Source organism: Phaenicophaeus curvirostris, chromosome 2 (genome assembly GCF_032191515.1).
Source record: "Phaenicophaeus curvirostris isolate KB17595 chromosome 2, BPBGC_Pcur_1.0, whole genome shotgun sequence".
Classification (NCBI taxonomy): domain Eukaryota; kingdom Metazoa; phylum Chordata; class Aves; order Cuculiformes; family Cuculidae; genus Phaenicophaeus; species Phaenicophaeus curvirostris.
Window position 1 is genome coordinate 36,316,964 of NC_091393.1, and position 22,528 is coordinate 36,339,491.

The 22,528-nt window shown below is 40.9% G+C and overlaps 1 protein-coding gene across 1 annotated transcript in view; it reads left to right on the forward strand.

Moving 5' to 3' along the window:
* CDC40 (cell division cycle 40) overlaps positions 1-14,845 on the forward strand; it is a 41,423-nt gene extending 26,578 nt beyond the window's left edge. The window contains exons 7-15 of the mRNA XM_069851706.1: positions 444-583; positions 2,138-2,212; positions 2,880-2,925; positions 4,276-4,377; positions 5,625-5,740; positions 5,820-5,953; positions 10,846-10,922; positions 13,098-13,242; positions 14,379-14,845. Of these exons, the coding sequence (XP_069707807.1) occupies positions 444-583; positions 2,138-2,212; positions 2,880-2,925; positions 4,276-4,377; positions 5,625-5,740; positions 5,820-5,953; positions 10,846-10,922; positions 13,098-13,242; positions 14,379-14,556 (1,013 nt within the window). The 3' untranslated portion in view covers positions 14,557-14,845. The remainder of the gene's footprint in view (positions 1-443; positions 584-2,137; positions 2,213-2,879; positions 2,926-4,275; positions 4,378-5,624; positions 5,741-5,819; positions 5,954-10,845; positions 10,923-13,097; positions 13,243-14,378) is intronic.
* Positions 14,846-22,528: the final 7,683 nt, after the last annotated feature.

The window sequence follows — 22,528 nt, forward strand, 5'->3', positions numbered from 1 at the left end:
ATTCTGTTGGTGCGACTGACACAGCACAGAGCTGGCTGGAATGTGAATCATAAGCCAAATGCAAGGGTTAGTTGCACATTATAATCTGCGTAGAGTTAGTGTAAGCAAACCCTTGTTGGCTGGAGAAACTTGCTTAGTGGTGAGTAAGATGGGGGAGTGGGAAGGGGGCGGAAGATTGTCTTGCTGTTCAGATTATCAGATTCCAAGCAGACTTTGCTGAAATGGCTTAATTTGAGCTCAACTGATGTCAAACAAGATTGCATATCTGTGTCCTATGAAGTGGGCTTTTCTCCCCTTTGACTCTCCCTCCACCCCTCGCTTCACAGCAGAGCAGCTGTGTTGAGAAAAACCTTAGTTGTGTGTGTCTGCTCAACCTTTGGAAGATTGTAACCTCTAAAAATACAGGCTCTTGGATTCTCAGAATTCTTTGTTTACCTTTTCAGTTAAGGAGATGTATGACTATCAGGGCAGATCTTATCTTCATGTTCCTCAAGATGTTGGAGTTAATCTCCGTTCTACAGTGCCACCTGAGAAGTGCTATCTTCCAAAGAAACAAATCCATGTGTGGTCTGGACATACAAAGGTAGGAAGTTGTGTTTGTGAGTGTGCATCATAAAAAGCCACTTTATTTTGTGTCTGAAGCTAGTAGCTTCTATAAAAACTGAAATAACACTAGAAGGAAGGAGTATTTTCATCGTTACCACATTATGCATGTAATTGGTTGCATTATACACTTGCACAAGTTGTTTGCCTGCTCAGTTGCAGTCATTTACCTGCATATACTTTCATGAGCATAGTGACTTCCTGGCGTACTTTAAAGGGACAAATATTATTCAGTGACTTCTATGGGATTTGGAATTATTTCCTAAACTACCAGATGAATAAGAGTAAGGCTGATTCTAGGGATCCATGAAAATGCTTTTTTAGTTTTGGTTGTAGAAGTACTTTAAGGCTATTCCATATCAAACTTGTGAAAAGTTACACGGGTTTTTGATATGATATGGTGCATCAGCATTATATAATTTCCAAATACACCCATTACCTTTGAGAGATCTGCCTTGTTAAGTTTTCTTTGATGCTGCTACTTAACATTTCCAGTTTCTTCTTGTGCCAGAGCCTGTAACTATATACATAATTCCAGTATTAAGTATTTCACTGATAAGATTTGTAAAGTCTGTACTCGATTTGCTGCTTCTTTTGTCTCTTGAGGGAATATGCAGTGGACAGCATCTTAGTGATATGTGAAAGATGGAAGAAATGAGGGCACACAGAACACTTTTAGCTTTTACACTTTTTCAGTTGAGTCACAACTCTGAACTCTTCAAAGATTACTGCACCAAAAAGCTTGTAGCTGCAACTGGCAGTGTTTTCCAGAATAACATCTCCTTCCCAAAGCTCTAGTCACTCCTCTGCCTATTATCTTGTTAGAACAGACCGATGCATTAAATAGCTTTTATCTTCAAGCAAAAGATGAATAGTAATATCAGTTAGAGAAGTAGAAAGAAGGAGGATGGCCTGACAAATCTAGAAAAGCTGGGCAATATAAGTAGGCAATAATAGGATGAAGCACCAAACTCCAGCTCCAGGCTCCAAAGGGTAGGAGGAACTGGATGGAATACGAATAGAGTAATTGACATGAAATGGAAAGAAGGGACATCAAACCATGAGTATTTGACAGTTCTTTGGACTTTATTTGCAAGGAGTACCTGAAATACAGACAGATGGGAAGATGCTGTGCGCCGGGAATCTGAGTTCAGTGATTAGAAGCCACTGGTAGTATAAGAAGTGGAGCTGGCCGGAAATTTTATTTTCTGGAATATTTCCTCACCTTCTCTACCTGAAAAGGCTTTTTATTATACAGACACAATCGCCCAAACCCACAATGTGTGTTTCTTTGCTGTGTTTACCATAGTAATGGTGTGACTGTTGAAATGAATCAATTTGTTACTAGTAACAATTGTTCAAAATGCATTGCTGTTTCTAAAAGGGAGTGTTGGTAGGTTATTTCTTTCTAAGATACAGGATCTGTATATTTTATGAAGATAAAGCTTTAGGTTTTTACTTTGAAAAGAGTACAAGTGAACTGATGAAATATCTAGATCCTCCACTTACTGTTTAATTATGTCCTTATTTACAGGGTGTCAGTGCAGTTAGGTTGTTTCCTCTCTCTGGGCATATATTGTTGTCATGCTCTATGGATTGCAAAATTAAGGTGAGTTATTTTTCTATTTTCATGATGCATTCTATATCATCATTGAATATAGACAATGTATTTTAGAATATTTAAACATTTGGTACTTCTACCAATGCCTTTTGTCTGTGTTACTTTTGTTTTTCTCACTTGATTTTTTAAATTACAAGTTCATTGGAACAAAGACAGAAATAATACACAAGACTGTGGGTGTTAGAATGGTGTTAATCACTTAGTAACAGCATTTAGAAGGTCACAGGTTCCTTAGGTTATCGCTTTTGTTATTATAATCCATTTTCTGTGAAGCCCAGTTTTACAACTAGCAGTGGGTTTCTACTGAAATGTTTTACCAAAGCATTTGTGGTCTTGAACTGATCTAATTTTGGTCCAGCAAGTTAGAAAGTCCAGAAATAGAAAGCAATTTTTTTTTTCTGTTTTTACTAGCAAAATCTTGGGGCTTTAAAGTTTTGATATGATAATGGGGATTTCAGTTATTTTAAGGAGGTTTTGTTAGCAATATGACATAGCATTCCTGTGAATTTGTGGGTAGATAGTTGTGATTAATCATTAGATGTCATGTTTGTAATAATTTCTTAATAGATGTTACCATGTATGTTTGCACTTAATTTCAGCATCATTATTGTTTAACAAGTGACGTTTTTTTTTCCTCTGTCCCTTTTTTTCCAAGCTATGGGAAGTATATGGTGATCGAAGATGCCTACGAACATTTATTGGTAATAGTCTCTTTTTTCAACTGATGTATATTTTTAAAAACTTCATGGAAGGATATGATTTAGGTTGGCTTAGTAATTTATCATTGAGAGGACTTGTAGGCATCCAGAGTGAATGGTTTTCAGTATAGTCTTGGCAATAAGAATTGAAAAAGGTGCAAGTCTTTAGTGAACCTGTGTTCCAAGCAATTTAATGTTGAAGTAGAATACCTTAAAACAAAACATTAGTGTACTGCATCATTACTTGATGCAAGGCTCCTTTCTGAAGTCAAAATTGTGGAATTAAATTGCCCCATCTTCATGTTGAGAACAGCAGCTCACAGTGAGAGCATCTCATGGTCTGATATCCCTTGTCTTTCTGTGCTGATCTTGTAGTGTAAAAGCATGGGAATTCTTTTTTTTTTTTTACATTCAGGTGCCACCTTTGTTCACATAACAGGTGCTTTTTAAAGCAGATAGCTGAGAGAGAGAAATACAAACTTCTTAGCAGCCTTGAATGCGGAACAAAAGCAGCTGATTCTCCTTTTGAAATGGGAACATTTCTAGAACACTAAGTGAATATATGTTCAGTAGCAACAAAGAAGTCTTTTTTTCACCTAATATTTCTGATGACAGCAGTGTGGCAAAGATGATGGCTCAAAAAGTTTTTCTCTCTCAATAGACTGTAACAGTGTATTTTCCTCAAAAGGTCTTTATTATCAACCTTATTAACACCTGCTGTTTTGCTATATTTATGTTACTGTGCCAATGTTTTAACTAAAGAGATCTCCTACAAGTTTGATGCACTGGTCAGATATAGGTGTTGGAGTTGAGGGATAGCAAGGCTAATATGGATGAAAGCATTCTTAATTTTCCGATTTAGTATTTCCCATATTTTATACCTGTTTTCTGATTTTAAATGTGTGTCCTTTGAGTGTATCTCCTTTAATGTTTTTCTCCTCTTTTTCATTAGATGTTCACTTTTATTACAGTGTTTTAAACTTCTCTTACAGCTCTTAACTGTGACCAGGACAATCTTTGAAACCAACAGTACTTAGAGTACTGCCTTGTAGATTAGTTTACGAATGATGTGCAGTCGTTGGTTCTGTGCAGTGCTACTGTTTCTTTCTCCGTTGCATTAGAGGTGTGGGGATTTAGGGACTTTATTCACATTGTTCTTTAGGAGTTACTTTTTCTTTCTCACTTTAGTCATTCTTTACTAGTGCTTAAGAAAAATTACGGTAAGAGATTTCCATGTTCTCTTTGCATTATTAAGGACTGGGACATTTAACTTGAGTAATGTTTTAAAAGAAACATTAATTCTAAGCTTGAATAAATGAAAGTTTATCATTGCATTTTTTCTTTATCTTGTAGGACATAGTAAAGCTGTTCGAGACATCTGTTTTAATAATGCTGGCACTCGGTTTCTTAGCGCTGCATATGACCGCTATCTTAAACTCTGGGACACTGAAACAGGTAGGCTTGTATTTGTAGATGCTGTAATTTGGCACTATTTTTAATTAATAGTAAATATCAAGATATATTGTCAGTCAGGTTGTTTCCAATTATTCTTACTATCATCTTGTGGTTCAGTGTTTAGGCTTTCATTGCAGGATAGAGAGTCTTTTTTTTCCTAAATGTTTTGTTGTTATTTGTAGCGGTGCAATTGACACTGCCTACATAGCTTACATACCTGGTTTTTGTATACCTTTTTATTGGAGAAGGTTGACAGTTAGTTGTAATGCTAGAATAATTTTCAGCAAAAAGACAAAATTTTACCAATCAGTTAATTGCATGTTTACATTTGCAGGCATAAAATTAAGTAATGAAATCACACTTTAGACCTAAATGTGCCTAATTTAAAAGAATTATTTCACTTGATCTTTTGGCTAGCTGGTATAGGGAGTGAAGGATAGGTCTGATGCTCTCACAGAACTGCCTGGGAGATGCTCTGTAATATTCTTCTCCAAATAGATTCTGAAACTAAAAAGATACGGGATAGATTTTGTCAATATTCCTTTAAATGTACATCTGTTCCTAAGACAGAAAGTTCCATGTTTGAAAAAGGCGTTACCTTCTTGGTTAGCAACGCCACTAGTCTCATACAGGTGACAGCCAAGTCAAATTCTCCAGACTTGAGTCTGAATTCAGTTATTTAGACACCTGAAAAATGTGCTGAGCTTTTGAGTTAAAATAGGCTTCTGTAAGTTACAGATAATATGTGATCAGAGTATTTATGGCTGAGGCTATGAAAAGAGGTCAGTGATTTGTTTTGCCGTTGGATTACTGTTATCCTTTTCTAGGCTTGGGATTGAGGAGTTCTTGTCTTAGTTTTAAGTCTCTTGTCAAAAAGACCTCTTACCCTAAGGAGGTAATGATATGCAAAGACAGTGGTTGGTTTGTGATATTCTGGTGAGTTCTGATGTCCTTGATATATGCTGATGACATACAGGTTACTTGTTTGGAAAGCTATATTAAAGGTATGGAACAGTTTCTATGTGTATGTGTTTATACAAATGCATGCATACAAACATGTGAAAGAAAGCAACATCAATGTACAGGGTAAATTCTACCCTCTAGTCCTCTTAAAGGCTTTAAAAGAAGTATTTCCTGCTGTTAGTGAATGAAATGTAAAATGAAAGGTTTTTATCAATATCTGCCGAGAACTTATCAGCCCACAGAACTTCCAACCTGACACACTATGACTGGCTTGTCTGTTGCAGGGCAGTGCATTTCAAGATTCACAAACAGGAAGGTTCCCTATTGTGTCAAGTTCAATCCTGATGAAGATAAACAAAATCTCTTTGTTGCAGGAATGTCAGATAAGAAGATTGTGCAAGTAAGTCTACTTAATATTTCTTCCTTTAAAAACTATGATATTTAAAAACAAGGCCTTATTCTGACTTTTCTACTTGTAGTGGGATATTAGAAGTGGCGAAATTGTGCAGGAATACGATAGGCATTTGGGAGCTGTCAACACCATTGTGTTTGTGGATGAAAATAGAAGGTTTGTGAGTACATCCGATGACAAGAGTTTAAGAGTCTGGGAATGGTAAGTTTCAGAAATTGAATTTTAACTTGAAGTATATTGTGAGCAAACTGAAAAGAGAGTTTATTTTTAAAAGTATTCACAGCAGATAGGACACTGGAGTACTGAGTTCTAGCTAGCTGAGGAAGAGCTGAATTTAAATTTTTACAAATTTTTATGTAATGATATATGCAGTAGCTAAAATGTTTCATAATAAAGTAGCACCAGCATAGTCTCAGCTGTTGTTGCTAATTTCTGATAACTGTTGTTGGGCATTTACTCTGCAGAATCCTGCATGCTGCTGTTCAGTCTAGTACGGGTCATAGTTCTTAAACATTTTTGTCTAGTGAAGGAAACATCCCTTCCAAAATCTTAGTATAGTACTTTCAATGTCTTTCACTATTAGATATCAAGAAGGATTTAATTGCTATCCCTAGCTTCCTGCCTTACTGCACTGCAATATTTGAACATTGTTTTTAAAGCCTACAAAATCTAAATCATTGTATGCAAAATAAAATATCTTAAGTAGCCTCTGGCGCAGGTATTATACGGGCACTGGGCTGTATTTATTTTTAGCATTAATTATTAATAATTTGGCTTAATATTTTATCTATTAGAATATTTTTTTCTAGATATTTTTATATTTAAAACCAGTTGCTTCCTATCACGTTGCTAAATGTTAACCAACCCATCCTAGCTTAATGCTCCAGACACTCACAGATTTCCTTCTCCAGCAAAGAAAGCATAAAACAGCCCTGTCAGCCTGAAGCACAATGTACTCTATTAGTAATCTCTATTGTCTCTCCTTTCCTTAAGGGCATATTAGCCCTTAAATTGACCCTTTAAAGAAATATCTGCTGTGTTACATTTGTGTGTGGCTGTTTTAGTAGCTTTGAACGTGGATGTGCATAGGATTATATAATATTTAGCCCATGTGTGAGGTAGCTAGCTTAGCGTAGCTTCATTTCTGGTAGTCTGGGGGTTTGGGCAATTATTGATACACATAACAGGTATACAATAGATGACAGAAAAGCAAAAGTCTGTCTAAGAAAAACTAATAAAATCATAAATTTAAATCACTTCCAATTTTTAACATATGTGGAAGAAACCAAATCTCTCCTATCTGAAATGTTTTCTGTAAGGTTCCAGGTACTAAGATATGCAGCTTAGGACTTTTTAAGATTTCTCTAGGATTTCAAATTTCTATTTGAAATAATGATTCCCATGTATTTAGGTATAAGTTTCATTCTGCCGTTCACACATGCAAAGATGTTGCACAATATGGATGCTAGTTCGACAGCTCTGTGACTAATCAGTTCCTTGCTAGCTTTTTCTTTTAAAAAAAAAATAGACAAGAGACTCCAATCTGTGGTATTTGAATGCAACCCAGCAGCCAGCAAAACCCTCAGCCTGTCTGTGATCGGCTGCTATCGTTGCCAGTAGCAGCGGTGGTAATGACCATAGTCTGGGAACCCAGGCTTAGGCTAGACGTGTAATGCTGTCACCATATGTCACTCCAAGAGAGCCTCTGTTCAGCTTTTCATAATTAGACCCATGTATTTTACTGAGCTCCTTAAAGAAAAATCTTTACCATATCGTCTTTAGTGAGGAGTGTCTCCTCTGTGGCGAGTGGGAGGATCTCACTTGCACAAATCTGTTATTTCCTTGAGATTAGTTTGCCCTTGTGTTGTGAGCTTTGTGTTGATGTCTGAAATAAATAGCAAAGTGGGTGGATTTAGTCACTCGGTGGGGAAGAGCAGGGAAGGCAAAAAGGTTCCGGCATGGGAACATCGCAACCTGATTGTTCCAGTAGCAGAAGTTTTTTCCTTCTGAAGAAAAAAATATATACTGAGCTTGCTGTACACTGAAGGAAGGGCTCCCTTGTTGGGATAATAGGGAGCTCAACTGTAGGAAATATTCTGTGATTCAGTCGTCAGGGTTTTATTTTTCTTTGAGTTCTATAAAAAACAAATGTAATGCTGTCTTCCTAGACACAACTTGAAAACCTTTCTCCATAATCTGCTATGATATATGTTAATGGGTCTGTAGGCAAATTTCTATAATTTCAAAACTAAATTAATATATTCAGCACAGGAGCTTTTAGAGCTTGAAAAGTTCCATGGTAAATTATTTCATGCTGCACCTCAAATCCTTTTTTCCTAAGTTCATAAGGAAAGTGATTTGCAGCTTAGGGTTATTTGGTTACTGCACCTTTTGGCGTGTTCTTCATTTGTTCTTCAGTGCAATATTTCTTCAGTATCCTACAAAAATAAAGCAGAAGTAATTATGACCTGAGTATGGCCTTAAAAGCCAGTAATTAAAGCTGGTCTAATTGCTTAGTTTCAATTGTTTAGAGGAATTTTGTGGTATGTTTTGTAAACACTGGGTTGGGCAGAGCTGGTAGAGGGATGCCATGTCAGACTTCATCACAGTGAGGAACTTCTCCCCTGAGAATTTAAATTGCCTTTTCCCAGAGATTCATCCCATGCATTGATTTCACTGTGCTGTACACTGAAGTGCAGTTAGTTGCTTTCTGGAAGTTCAGACTGCAGGTATAGGGCAGACTCTTGCAGATGAAATGGTTTCTTTAGGAGTCTTAGTGGGAGTACTTTACAATTTGTCTGCTTTTGCATTTCATGTGATTGTACCATTACAGCAGTGATATTAAAGTTGGCATGGTTCTGTGTTTGCTCTTCTAGAAATGCAAAGTGGTATTTTGTCTTTGTCTGTTTCCTATGTGTCTGATCCTACTTGGATAAATACTGGAATGACCTTGGAGGATTTTATTTTCTTTTTACCTTCAAGTCAGCTAGCAAAGCAAAACCATACATTAGCAACTTAGTTATTATCTCCGCAAAGCCATAGCCTTCAGCAAGCCTTTTCTTTCCACTTTTCCTGGTAAAGAGATGGTCTCCTGGAAGAGCTTTTCATGATGTGCAGGTTCCAAAACTGGATGGGATTGGGTTTGGGGTTTTTTTTCTGCTTTTTTTAGAAGGATTTTTCTCTCTCCTGCTTAGGGAAGAAGTTGTATTAGAACCCCAGAGTATCATGTTTCTAAATCTTTACTAGCAGATACTGGTTTTGATATTTAAAACTTTCCAGCCTTTGAAATGTTATGAAGTGGGCAAAGAACTTGAAGATCTTAAAATTTAAAAATTTGAATGAATAGATTAGTGTGAGTTTTGAGGTCCAGCAATCAAGACAGCAACCTTTTTGAATTTTTTTTTTTTTTTTTAAGAGAGCAGACTGATATTACTTATGTAGCAATTTGACTGGAAGCAAATGTGAAACATAAATTTATCTCTTTATTCTGACTAATAGTTTAATGCAGCATATCCTGCAGCTGTTCTAAGTGTGTCTGGTAGGTTTCAACATAACGCAGCGCTGTCTTGAATAAATTCCAGTCGATGAGCCTGCCTTCATTTGTAAAGGGAGAGAGGAAACAGGACAAGCTGTGCTGCATTTAGATTTCTCACTGCAGTACAATTCAGCACTGGGGATGCATCTTCTGTGATCAGACTTTTTTTAATAGGGCTTCCAATGGGATTGCTTTTACCTGGCACTGGGGACTCCAGATGACTTCCAGATGAGAAAGTGTGGGATGTTGGGACCTTATAAAAATCTGGCCTTATTGCAGCGATGACCTTGTGTCCTGTTGCCAGTGGGGGTTGTTTGGAAGCCAGTTATCCCTGCACATGCTCTTATCCACAGAGTGTATTAAGTGAGTTGCCCTTCTAATGCAGAGGGGTAAATGATTGTAACATTTAACTCACAGGAGCACTTGGGTTGCATCCTGACAACAAAGCAGCTTCTCACCCTGCTGCCCATGTGCTCTTCGCTTCACATTAGTTGACAGGAAACAACTTATTCCACAATAAAATAGAATTCTAATGACTTTGCCAATGCCAGCCGTGTTGCCATCCAGTGAGGCTCGGTCAGTGAGTACAAGGCAGCCACCCACGCTCTCTGCTCTGAGAGTGTCCCAGCAGCTTTTCTGCTGTGTGAATTAGACGATGAAGTCATAACCATCTCCTTTGTATTAATTAATGTTGCTACAGAACATTTTGTATGTGTTTTCTGCTGAATACATTAATCAAATCTATTTTCTGCTGGAGTTTTCTTTTGTTTAATGAGAAAGACACGTGCATGCCTTCCCTTCTTACCAGCCTTCTAGTGTAGGATATGAGAAGTACTGTGAATATGCATAGCCCGTTAGTAATTCAATTTGTATAGTTGAAACCAAATGACAGTTCTGCAGAGTAAGGATTAGACTGTACTTGGTTTTTTCCCTAGGTCCACATGCCTTTGTACAAGACAGTGTATGTTCTCAACATGCATTGTCACAGCTCTGTGTGGAATCAAGATCAAGGAGTTCATGGTTCAGTTCAGCTGTGAATGTTTGGAATTGGTTGGCATCCTGTTTGAGGGAGATCAGGAGGAAAATGGCATTTTCAGAGAGATGGGAGAGGGACTCCCATTTTTTATTTTGTTTTAAAAAAGGCAGAAATACTCTAGTTAAAACAACAAAACTCAAGTCAGTAAGACATTCCAATAAGACACATGCATATATCAATCTATTCTTGCTACTTATATGAAGATTTTATAATAGCTGCAGTCAAACTGGAGGCAATAGAGTATCTTTGTGTACCAGGTGTACTCTTAACAAGTGGATTCTGCTTTAGACTGGGTCATTTGATTAGGGTACATTGACTCTATCGGAGCTTATCCTGTAGATGGCTACACAGCTGGAGCTCTCTAGATGAGCATTAGTAATATTTTTGAGCTTTTGTGCATTCTTCCTTTGGACACCACTATATGCTCTCTGTGGCTCGGTGGCTGAGTAAATCAGCTGGCTGGAGACAGCCCACTGGAAAATCTCCATGTCTTCATAAAATACATACTTCTTCCTTTTGCAGGGACATTCCTGTAGACTTCAAGTACATAGCTGAGCCAAGTATGCATTCGATGCCAGCCGTGACTTTGTCTCCAAATGGTAGGTTAACGCTTTACTGCCTTTGTAGGCCTACTTTGCATAGATTATATGTCTGTAATGTTGCTCTGTTGCATCCCTGTGCAACCCCTCGCTACTCCTCACCCACCCCCCAATCAATGTGTGCATTTATTCCAAGATCAGGCTGGATCTTATTTTGGCTTAAAAGTTTTAAGAACAACAACTATGTCAAAGTAAGGGATTATATCAAGACAACCATATTGATTTAAATTTAAAACTTCAACCAGATAAGGCAAAGGACTCTTTATTTTCATAGAGCTACAATGCGATGTTTGCTGTATTTGAAATATTGAGAAATACTAATATTAAGGTGGTGGGAACTGACAAAGCTGAGGGAGCTGCAAAGTGCTAAGCATGTTCAGCAGCTCTTGTGGTGCCATTGTCAAGCAGCAGCTGATGTTGTACATGATCCTGTTAATGCCTTTCTTTTCTGTTCTGAATGTAGCCCAAATAACTCCCGCAGAAGAGAAATCCCAAATTATCTGAGTGTTTCTATATGTTAATGTTTTACTGGTGGTTATGTGCTTCAATTAGAATCAAACTGAAGGAGGATAAAAGTTCGGTGCCTTCAGTAATCGGTGAAAATCCTTCTAACAGGAAAAAAATCTTTGTTGTCTGTTTTGGCCAAAATTAAGTATCTTTAGTGTTAACATTATTAAAGTGTTGCCAGATTTACAGTTAACAGACCCGTTATGCTGAGTAGTAAGTAGCTCATCAGCTTGTTGCTCAGCTAATGTTTTCAGTCAGCTATCAGCATCAAATTGTATTTGCTTTGCAGTGTAGATGTTTATATTTTTAAATAGAGAGGTGGGTTTCTAACAGAAAAAAAGATTCCAGAGAAGGAGATAGCTGCCTTTTAACATGCTAGCTTCCCAAGCTGGCCTATTTCAACCCCTGTTTCTGAAGTTGCACAATGTGGTATATTATGATCCATTTTTGTCAGTTCATCTTGTTCTTCTACATTGAAATATTGGCTTTCTCATCCTTTTTCCAGTTCTGGCTGGCCAGTGTTTGAGCATTTAATTTCTGAGATGAGACAGTAAATGATGTTATAGATGAAGTAGTCATCTTCTCAACTCGAGACATCACCTGTGACATTAGCTAACATTATCCAGACCCAGAGTAGTCCCAATATCACACAAAACAAGTTCCTTCAGAATAGTTACACTATAGGTTATGCCAGGCCCATCATGCATCATTTTGGAGTTAAATGAGTCCTTTAAAGAAAAGTAGATTAAAAATTTTACAGACGTATAACTTTTCTGCTTAGAGGAACTGATTTATTAATCTTATCAGTTAAGATATGCTTCCTAAGCAAGGCAGGAAACTTTTAAAAAAGTAGAAGAGAGGAATAATATGCTTGGGGTACGCATTTGGTTTGTTTCTGTGGGAGGTTGCATAAAGTCCTCAAATTCCAAGTCAGTACTTGGAAGTGAGATCAGATTTACAGATTGGATCAGAGTCAGCACATTTGATGTTATTACCGTTTGCATAAAAAACTAAAGGCAGTGATGATATGCAGAGTTCAGGACAGAAGTCTCTGTTTGGTGGTGTTCTGTAGCACGTCATCTTCACGATTCTCAGGCAGGAGTTAATGCACTGCCAAGACGCAAAATCTAAGTTTCGAAAAGCCTAGAGTATTTCCTGTCACTAAAGTATCTTTATTAAATTGTATTCCATTAGGGCAGAGGATGCTAAATGTTTGCAAAAGTTGAGTCTGCCTTAGACCTCCCTTTCCCATAAGGAAGATAAAAGGTGACCATCTTAGAGTACCACAGAACAGGTAATCAAATAGATTACAGCTAGACAGGGGTTTTTTTCACCTCATCTGGATTGCTTGATTATGCCTATCAGCAAGCTTACTCAGTAGCTTAAAAACCTATCAGTAAGTCAGTGAGGTTGATACAGAGCTTTATGGGATTCCTGAGTGCATTTTGTAGGAATAGGCGTCACAAATTCTGTCAGACTTAAGGTTTTGCCTCTTGGCAGTTGTACCGGGGAGAAGCAGTGTCAGCTGCTACCTAGAACCCTGAAACTAAATTAGAATCTGGATTCAGATAGTGCAAGGAAAGTTAAAACAATCTCTTAAGGCTTTCTCTTAAGTCTGTTTCTGCAGATGCAGTGCTCTGATGTCATCTTTGTATATTGCATTTACAGGGAAGTGGTTGGCTTGCCAGTCAATGGATAACCAAATTCTGATTTTTGGAGCTCAGAACAGATTCAGATTAAACAAAAAGAAAATTTTCAAAGGTCACATGGTAGCTGGCTACGCTTGTCAAGTGGATTTTTCACCTGACATGAGGTAAGTTTTTGTGGGAATGAGCTTAATCTTAAAACTTGCTGGTACAGGCACTACATTTCTTTCTGAATCCTCTGCAATGTTCATTGATGCACAGCTTTCCTATGAATTCAGCATCAGGCAGAGTTCTCTAGCCAGGCAATGGAATGGAAAGTTTGCATTTCTAATTCAGTAGTACTAAGTTAAGCCCAGCAGTTGCTCTGAGCAACATTTAGAAAACAGTCCACGTAATCCCCATTCTGCAAAGATGACTTACACTGCTATTAAACCATCCAGAGAGTCCCTTTGGTTTCCCTAGCTCTGGTACAGCACAGGAGGCTTCCGCTTCTGACTTGCATCTGGCTCTTTTGCATGTTGTCTGCAGCACAGGGTCTGTTTTCACAGTGTGCACTTGTCTAGAATACCTGGAATCTGGACTTCCCAGGTTCCCCAGATTCATAGAATCATTTGGTTGGAAAAGACCTTTGAGATCACTGAGTCCAAATGCACCTGTGCACTACTAAACCATATTCCTGAGCTCCTCATCTACCCATCTTTTAAATGCTTCCAGGGATGGTGACTCAACAACTTCCCTGGGCAGCCTCTGCCAGTGCCTGCCAACCTGTTCAGTGAAGAAGTTTTTCCTGATATTTAATCTGAACCTCCCCTGCCACAACTTGAGGCCAGGTGTAGCATGTGTATCCTCATTTATGGTTCAGAGAACTGTCTTTTTCATCCTGCTTGCTCAGTAATATGCCCATACATTTACCACTGTAAGTACATAAGATACTCATTACTCTAAAAAATGGAGAATAACCTCAGCGCAAATGGAGGAGAAGGAGGAGAGAAGTGTCTATAAATTTTAGAGATACTTCTGGCACTTTCTCTTTTGCTGATGTATCCTCTTTAGTTCCCGTAACACAGAGTATGGTATAATCGCATTGCTTAGCACATTTACCCTGCAGGTGATGACTCACCTTCTGCAGGACTGGTGCACTTTAGAGCACAGCATTAATGCTCATTTTTTGGTAGGTATGTTTGCAAACTGTCAGACAGGGAGCTCACTAGGTCAAACTCTTTTCTATTGCTCAATGTAAAAGTATTAATACAAGCAGTCTTCACGCATGAATACAGCTTTTATTTTAATCCTGTTAATACAGCTATGTGATATCTGGAGATGCAGATGGAAAACTTAACATCTGGGACTGGAAGACAACGAAACTCTACAGCAGATTAAAAGCGCATGATAAAGTCTGTATCGGTGCAGTGTGGCATCCACACGAAACATCTAAAGTCATTACATGTGGCTGGGATGGTCTTATCAAACTATGGGACTAAAGAGAATGCTGTGAAGTTCGAAAAGTGTAAGTCCTGCACACATCTGAGATTAGAGTGAACTCTCCTAAAAGGATGGGAAGACATTTGTAATACTGCAGTTCTCAGCTAGCTGTATATAGGCACTGAAGATGGGAAATCTTCAGAAGACAGAACAGAAAGGATATAGTTTTAAATGCAACCTCAGAATACGAGAAGCTGAGGTCATCTGAAGCATGCGGAATCAAGTGTTAGTTTGTCATGTCTCTGTGCAAAACCCTCTTGTAAAATAAAATAATTTTAAGAAAAAATATTTTTGTGGTTTGGCTGTCAGAGATGGGAGGGGTTAAAGGACAAAACCAGCAGTTATGTAACTCTCTTCTTAAGAAGAAATCTTTGATATCTACTTCAGTAGAGCTGGAAAAGATGCATTTGTTTATCTGGTTGGGGTGCTACTTTGTTGTCAGCAGAATACTTCTACCTTTATGGAACACAGAGCCCCTTGCCAAGATCTATTAATTCACAGTAGAAATGAAGAATTAATCAGAATCTAGCAGTTGTCAGATAAACTGCATCAACTGAAGACTGTTCATAAACTCTTGATTTATGTCTGTGTTTAACAGTAGCATCATGCTGATCAGAGTTTCATCTTTGCAAGTACTCCTCAGTTTCAGGGTTTTGCTTGTAATGCTTGTGTGTTGTGTTGTTTTCTCTCTTCTCCTTTGCTGTTAAGTTCCAATAAGCATGACATTTTAACAAAAGAAAGCAAATGTCTCATGTTCAGTTTGGAATACGTTGTATTATAAGCCTTGAAGTTTTTGTCAACTTAATGTATATACATGTCACACTTCTACTCTTTAAAGAACTTATTTTTAATAAATCATTTTATAAAAAATCTGCTTATCTTTATTCAATTCTTCTGTCTGGCAGTGTCCACATAAACTATTTCTTATCATTGGTATTTTAATTTGCAGTTGTACCAGCATTCAGATAAACTCACTCTCTTGCCTGTTCATGCAAAAGGAGTGCAAGCTGGAAGCAAGAGAAAAACATCCTTTCAACTCCCTATCCACTCTTATCAAGCACATAATGGAAATAAGAAATGTGTAACAAATTTATCCCATTGATCAGCCTTTAATTACAGTTTTGAATTACACTATATTGTTTGCTGTAAATCCAGTCACTGCTCATCAGTTAGAAACAATAGCAGAGGAGTAATTGCCTTAATTGACAGCAGAATAGAGGATCAGGCTCTTGTATAGATGAGATGCGAAGAATCTCAAATTGTGCAAATGGAAGGAAATGGGTTGGTTGTTCTGTGGGGGTATTGTTGGGCTTGGGGTTTTGTTTTAATTTCCTGTTGTGGAAGGATTGATTAAGAAAACCATTCTGCTCTTTCAAAGAGTACTTGCTAAAGTTAGACCCTTGTGAGTGAACATGGAGCTTGTGCCTTTTTAGTCCAACTCTCTGAACGTGAGCTTCAGAGTCTCCACTGTCTACTCCTGGGGTTGGGTAACTGCACCAAGTTTACATGTTTCTGTTTATTTTCCCATCTTGGTAGCTGTTGCGTACCTGAAAAACTCCGCAGGCTGTTTTCACAAGCCGTGCGCTGATGGTAACTGGGTGTTGCTTCACCTTGTGCCCATGCAAGGACAGAGGTAGGAAATGGTAGAGCCTGGGGTGAGACAGAAGAGCTGGTCTGGCGTGTCCTAAGGCCCAACCCCTCTGCAGGGAGAGAAGAGGCTGTTCTTGGTTCTTGGCTCCTCAGGGTGTGTGTGGGAGTGAGCTGCTGCCACTTTGCAAAGGGTGAATTTCCTATGAGATTCTTTTCACAGGAAAAACTCAACTCCTTTGCTGAGAGCTGAGCCCTGGTGTGCAGCGTGCCTGGGTGCTGCTTCAGGAGAAAGTGGGCAGAAATAATTTAGAAGAGTTTTCTTCATTCAAATACATTTCGTAATGGAGACATGGCAGTGTGCCCTGACCATTAACAGCGTATAAGTACAGAGAACAAAGGAGAAGAGGAGGGACAGCACAAGTACAAAAAATCTTCACAGGAATGTAGATGAGCTTCCATATCAGAAATACCCTTCCCAAATGCTTAAAAGTCTTTAAATCATAATATCAAAAATACTTGGCTCTGTAGTTCTTAGTCAGGTTTTCCACATGTCACCTACCAGGCAGAAATTTATAGTGTGTGTGCAAAGTGTAAGAACAAGTGTATGAACTTTTTTAGTCCTACACTGGGTGTTGTCTTTGGAGAAAAAAAAAAATAAGAAGCATTGACTCAGTTCTGCCAGAGTTGATCAATTGGGATTAAACGTTTACAATAAACCCAGAATTAAAATTTCCTTAGAAACTTGCAGATAAAATCTTTTGTCCCTCACAGCTGGTCGCAGTGTTAATCTTTTGTGGAATTTCTCACATCTGCATTGAAGCCTGCAGGGGGAATTTTTATGAGGATAATTCCTTCTTGTCGCCTTGAGAGTTACAAACTCCAAAACTCATGTTGTCAGATAGTTTGCTGTGCTCGGGGATAGCTGGTGTGTGTCTGTGTGGTGCAAGTCTAGACTTATCTTTCCAGCAGCCACCTGGGAAAAGATTTCTGGCTGGCTAATTAACTCGAATCACGTCCTTCTCTTATCTTCCCGGTTTCATATTTTGCTAGAAATTGGTGTGTTACAAGTGTTGGTCAGAACAAGTCTAGACTGAGACCCCTAGGCTGAACTTGACATGTGAGCAGACAGAGCCAGGGTAAAAAGCACAGCTGGGAGAAAAGGTGAGGGTGTGTTTCAAGTTCCCCCAATTTATTCTTCTCTAACGTTAGGCACAGAATGCAGTGAAGTGGTTTGCGGAGCTGCTTGGGAGGCTGGAGGCGAGCATGTTGCACTGCCAGGGAGGAATACGTGCGAGCTGGAGTGCAGGGCTGCTCTCACAGCATCATAATTTTTGTTCCCGTTCATCACGCATCTGTAGCTTTCAGAAATGATGTGCCAGTGTGTTGCTGCTTTTATTAATACCAATTGCTTTTACAGAGAAGTTTTTACAGATAAGCGAGCCGCCTCTGTCATTCTTGGAGTTCTGCCTGGGAAGCTTCTTTGTTACTTTGGCCTTGTGCCATCTTTTTCTTGGACTTTTTTTCATATGTGAGAGGGGGAAATATCCCACATATCCTCACGCAACTTGCTGGTAAGGAGGCTGCCTTTTTTCAAGCAGATGGTATTGGCATCTGTCTCGCTCCGAGGTTATAATTGTCCCCAGTAAGATGGGGCTGCTCAGTCTTCGCCCTCATTCCGAGGAACGAGTATTTAAATTACTGTACATCCAGAAAAGTCCGAGATTGTCTTTAAAAACTGGCTTTTTATGTAACAGGTAGATAACACCATGTTCTTTAAAGGCTGATTTAAACAGTGAGCCTTGCAGCTCTGGCAGCCCAAGAACACAATGTGCTTCTTTCTACCAGCTGGCCATTACAAAATCCTGCTCCTGTTTGCTAGGAGGCAGCTTGCACAAGGGGGAACACATGGAGGAGAGAGGGAGTTCTGCTTGGAAGACATTAAACAGTTGAAGCTGTGCACCAGAAAAATCAGTTGCCAGGGAGGTTGTTCCTCTAGAGACTAGTTAAGGACTTGCTACTGTAGGTTGACTTCACTAGCATGCACTCAAAATTTAAGTCTCATATCTTGCAGTAAAATCTGTCTTTTCTGTCAGGCTTGCTGATAGAAACAAACGGATACACCACAGCTGCCTTGCAGCACTCAGAAAAGAAACTGCTTGTGGCAGAGTTGTGTTTACAGAAGTGCCTTGCAGAGTTTAAAGCTTTTAGAAACAAGTTCCAATGACTTGCAGTGGGGCAGGGACCTCGAATCTCACCAGGGACGCTGGAAGTTTGACTTCAGACCTGTTTGTTATCTTGTTGTATGATAGAACAGTTAAAATGTGTTAAATGCTAAAGCACCGAACCTTTCGGAGTCTCCTTTTAACCTGCTGTACTTGGTGCTGCTGGGAGACTGCTAAGGTGAAACGTGATTGCAGAGACGTTGGGTTTGTCATTCAGAATACGAGGTTCTTATTAGGGTTTTCTTGTTTAGTCTGAAAGATGTCAAAGCTAACTGGGCCTGCTCCCTCCCTGATTTGGGAAAGGAAAACCACAAAACAAATCCTCCAGGGAGTCATTTCAGTAATAGGAACTCCGTGGAGCTTCATAACCACTGACGGTTACCCAGACGTGGTTCTGGGAAGTGCAGATCTTCCCCGCTCTCCCAGCCTAATCGACCCGTGGTTGGTGCCTTGCTCTAACTCACCACTTAAACACCTCAATTGTGGAACAAGTGGGTTTTCAGTGGTGTTTAAACTCTTGCAAAGCAACGTGTTTTTTTTAAAAGGACTGTGTGAGAAGACCTGTTAACACACTATAACTTCACACCTTAATTTGCACTGGGCTGATTTCCCCACGCGGCTGTGACTGCTGGCCCAGGCTAGTTGGGTTTTATTTTGTGTCAACATCCACGCACACCCTTGCTCCCTCAGCATATGCTCCATCAAATGTAACCCCTTCTGGTATTCCTTGCTCGGGACATAAAGAGGGAAACTGGGCTCTGAATGAAATCAGTTGTAAGGCCACACATCTACAGCGGGAAAAAAGTAAGCCCCACTCCCCAGAGTTTTCAGTGCCATGTTGAGTGCATTCAGAACAGCTTCTCTGCAGCAAGTTCCTCTCTTCCTCTCCTTTGGTGTCGACCCTTTGGGAGGACCTTGGAGCAGGGGGATGAGTCAGCTTTGTTTGCTTTTTGTTGTAGTTCCACCAAATATGAAAAAGGTGGAATAGCGTTATGGAATAATATTTCTTCAGTTGCTGAATTCTACTATGTCTTTGAGCGATTTTTCTTCACAAAGAGGAGGAGGAGAAGGAGAAGAAGGAGAAGAAGGAGGAGAGGGAGAGGGAGAGGGGGGAGGAGGAGGGGGAGGGGGAGGGGGAGGAGGGGGAGGGGGGAGGAGGGGGAGGAGGAGGGGGAGGGGAAGGAGGTGGAGGTGGAGGAGGAGGGGGAGGGGAAGGAGGAGGAGGAGGAGGAGGGGGAGGAGGGGGGGAGGGGGAGGGAGAGGGAGGAGGAGAAGGAGGAGAAGGAGGAGGAGAGGAGGAGAAGGAGAAGGAGGAGGAGAAGGAAGAGAGGGAGGAGGAGGAGGGGAGGGGGAGGCAGGGGGAAGGGGGGAGGGGGAGGGGGAGGGGAAGGAGGAGGGGAAGGAGGGGGAGGAGGGGGAGAGGGAGAGGGAGGAGGAGAAGGAGGAGGAGAAGGAGGAGGAGAAGGAGGAGAGGGAGAGGGAGAGGGAGAGGGAGGAGGGGAGGGGGAGGCGGAGGGGAAGCGGGGAGGGGGAGAGGAAGGGGGGAGGGGGAGGGGAAGGAGGAGGGGAAGGAGGGGGAGGAGGGGGAGAAGGAGGAGGAGAAGGAGGAGGAGAAGGAGGAGAAGGAGGAGAAGGAGGAGGAGAAGGAGGAGAAGGAGGGGGAGGAGGAGAAGGAGGAGGAGAAGGAGGAGGAGGAGAAGAAGGAGGAGAGGGAGAGGGAGGAGGAGGAGGAGGAGGAGAAGGAGAAGGAGGAGGAGAAGGAGAAGGAGAAGGAGAAGGAGAAGGAGAAGGAGAAGGAGAAGGAGAAGGAGAAGGAGAAGGAGAAGGAGAAGGAGAAGGAGAAGGAGAGGAAGAAGAAAAAGGAGAAGGAGAAGAAGGTGGAGAAGAAGGAGAAGGAGAAGGAGAAGGAGAAGGAGAAGGAGAAGGAGAAGGAGAAGGAGAAGGAGAAGGAGAAGGAGAGGAAGAAGAAAAAGGAGAAGGAGAAGAAGGTGGAGAAGAAGGAGAAGGAGAAGGAGGAAAAGGAGAGGAAGAAGAAAAAGGAGAAGGAGAAGAAGGTGGAGAAGGAGAAGAAGGAGAAGGAGGAGGAGAAGAAGAAGAAGAAGAAGACGAGAAGAAGGAGAAGAAAGGTGCTTGTGGGCCTCTCCTCCCTGGCAAGTCAGTTTGGGAGGTCAGTGTGGAGTTGGATTAATTCCCAGTCCCTGTGTTATGGTTACTTCTGGCTGGTGTGAATGGAGAGGTGCAGTTGCTGCCGGGACACAGCTGCTGTTCTGCTGCTGCATTGCAGGTGTGACTGTGGCCAGGCAGCCGTGCCCACCTCCCCACCAGGGGGATGGCAGTCAGGTGGGTGGCTCTGCTTTAGGTAGCTGAAGGTGGATGCAAGGGTGGGATGCGCATGATTTGGTTTTGATTCAGAAATGTAATTTCAAATGTGGAGGGGGAGAACACCAGCTGAGGCACAGAGGCATTTGAATTTCTTGCCGAAGTTTTGTGCTGCGTACACCACTGAACTTTCTATTGGGAAACTGCTGAAAAATAAGCACGTATGGTGATAATCCACCAAAAAGGGCAGGACATTCACGTTTGAGTCATCGTTTCTAGGCAGTGCAAAGCAGGCTCCTGTTTCCTCCTCATGAAAAGTTTTGTGCATTGGGATATGGGACGTAGCACAAGCCATCTCTGCAAAGGTCTCGGATTTTTTTAGTGATTGATAGGAATGGTTGGACTTGATGACCCAGTGGGTCCTTTCCAACCTAGTGATTCTATGATTCTGAGCCAGCCGAAACACTTTACAAGAGGCAGGTCAAACTGCACTGTGAATGGGGACTTTTATTTAAGGGAAATGATCCGCTCATCGTCACCCACGATTCCCTTCAAGTACCAGGCTTGCCCTACCGATGCTGCCCCTGAAAGTGAGCAGAGGGAGGCAAATATAAACGTGACTCTGAATGTAGGTCAGCTCTGAACTTCCACCGGCACTAAACCAGCTCTCTACTGACTGCAATAAAATGTCACATTTTGTTAACAAGCAGGAAGAAATCAAGAGTGATTTCCTACTGAATAACCCTGAGGGTCTTTTCAAGGGCAAGGGAGCAACTAATGAAGCTCATGAAATCAAAGTTTTTGAATGAACCAGATGGTCCCAGCTGTTGAATAATTCACCAGAGAGAAGGAGAGCTATTTCTTCAGGTGTGCTACTGGGTGATATATCTTCTCGGCATCTGCCAAGAAAGGTCAGGCATATGTTCTCTTTACAATTTCTTTGATCTTTCACAGTTGAGAGACATTCATGAAGAACAAGCCTTCAGCAGTCACCGATGGGATCAAAGCCCGGGGCCAGAAGTGCATGCAACAAACATGAGGTTTTGGAGTGGGGCAGGAGGTCAGACCTTCCTTTGGTCAAATTTTAGAGCCTCCAAGGAAGCCAGCGTGGCATTCAGAAGGGAACTGGTTCCCCTAGAAAAGAGTGTTAGCATCATAATATGTGCCCCTCTGTGCTGCCGTGGGCTCTTCATGGAAAGCCAGTGCTGCAGTATTAACTGTGATAGCTCGGGGGATCCAAGTCTGTTACTGCTCTTCATCTTCTTCAAGCCACAGGCAGCAACTGTGGATTCTGGTTCACGACCATGTGGGCCTCTCTGAAAGGAAAATGCCCTCAACTCCACACAGGGGTCGGTGCAAATAAAACTGCCACTACACGGAGCTCCTCTCTGCAAAGCTCCATTTTAGACCCAGCTGAAACATCTCCTGGTGGAGGTGTCAAAACCTATTGGCATAATACAGATATGCAGCTTTGGAAAGAGGACGAGCCACTGTTTTGCAATGAACTCCCGTGCACGTATATTGCTGAGCACATTGCTGGAAGGTCAGTGCAGAGACGCATGTTTGCCAGCTGCCAGTGATAAACTGGGATGATTTGGCCCCTGTGCTCCTGCCCTGAAGGTCCAGGCACCTTCCTGTGCTGCTCCTGGCAGCAGGAGTTTGAAGGCTGAGTCTGACTTTCTTCCTCAGCCATCGCTCTCTTCCTCTCTCAGACAAACCAGGGAGAAACGATAAAGCTTTTTTGCCTTCTCCACAGCTGGATGCTGGATGCTGCCCAGACCAGGCAATCAGAATATTTTAGTAATGCCAGGACATTCCAGTGGCCCTTTCTTCCTGCCTG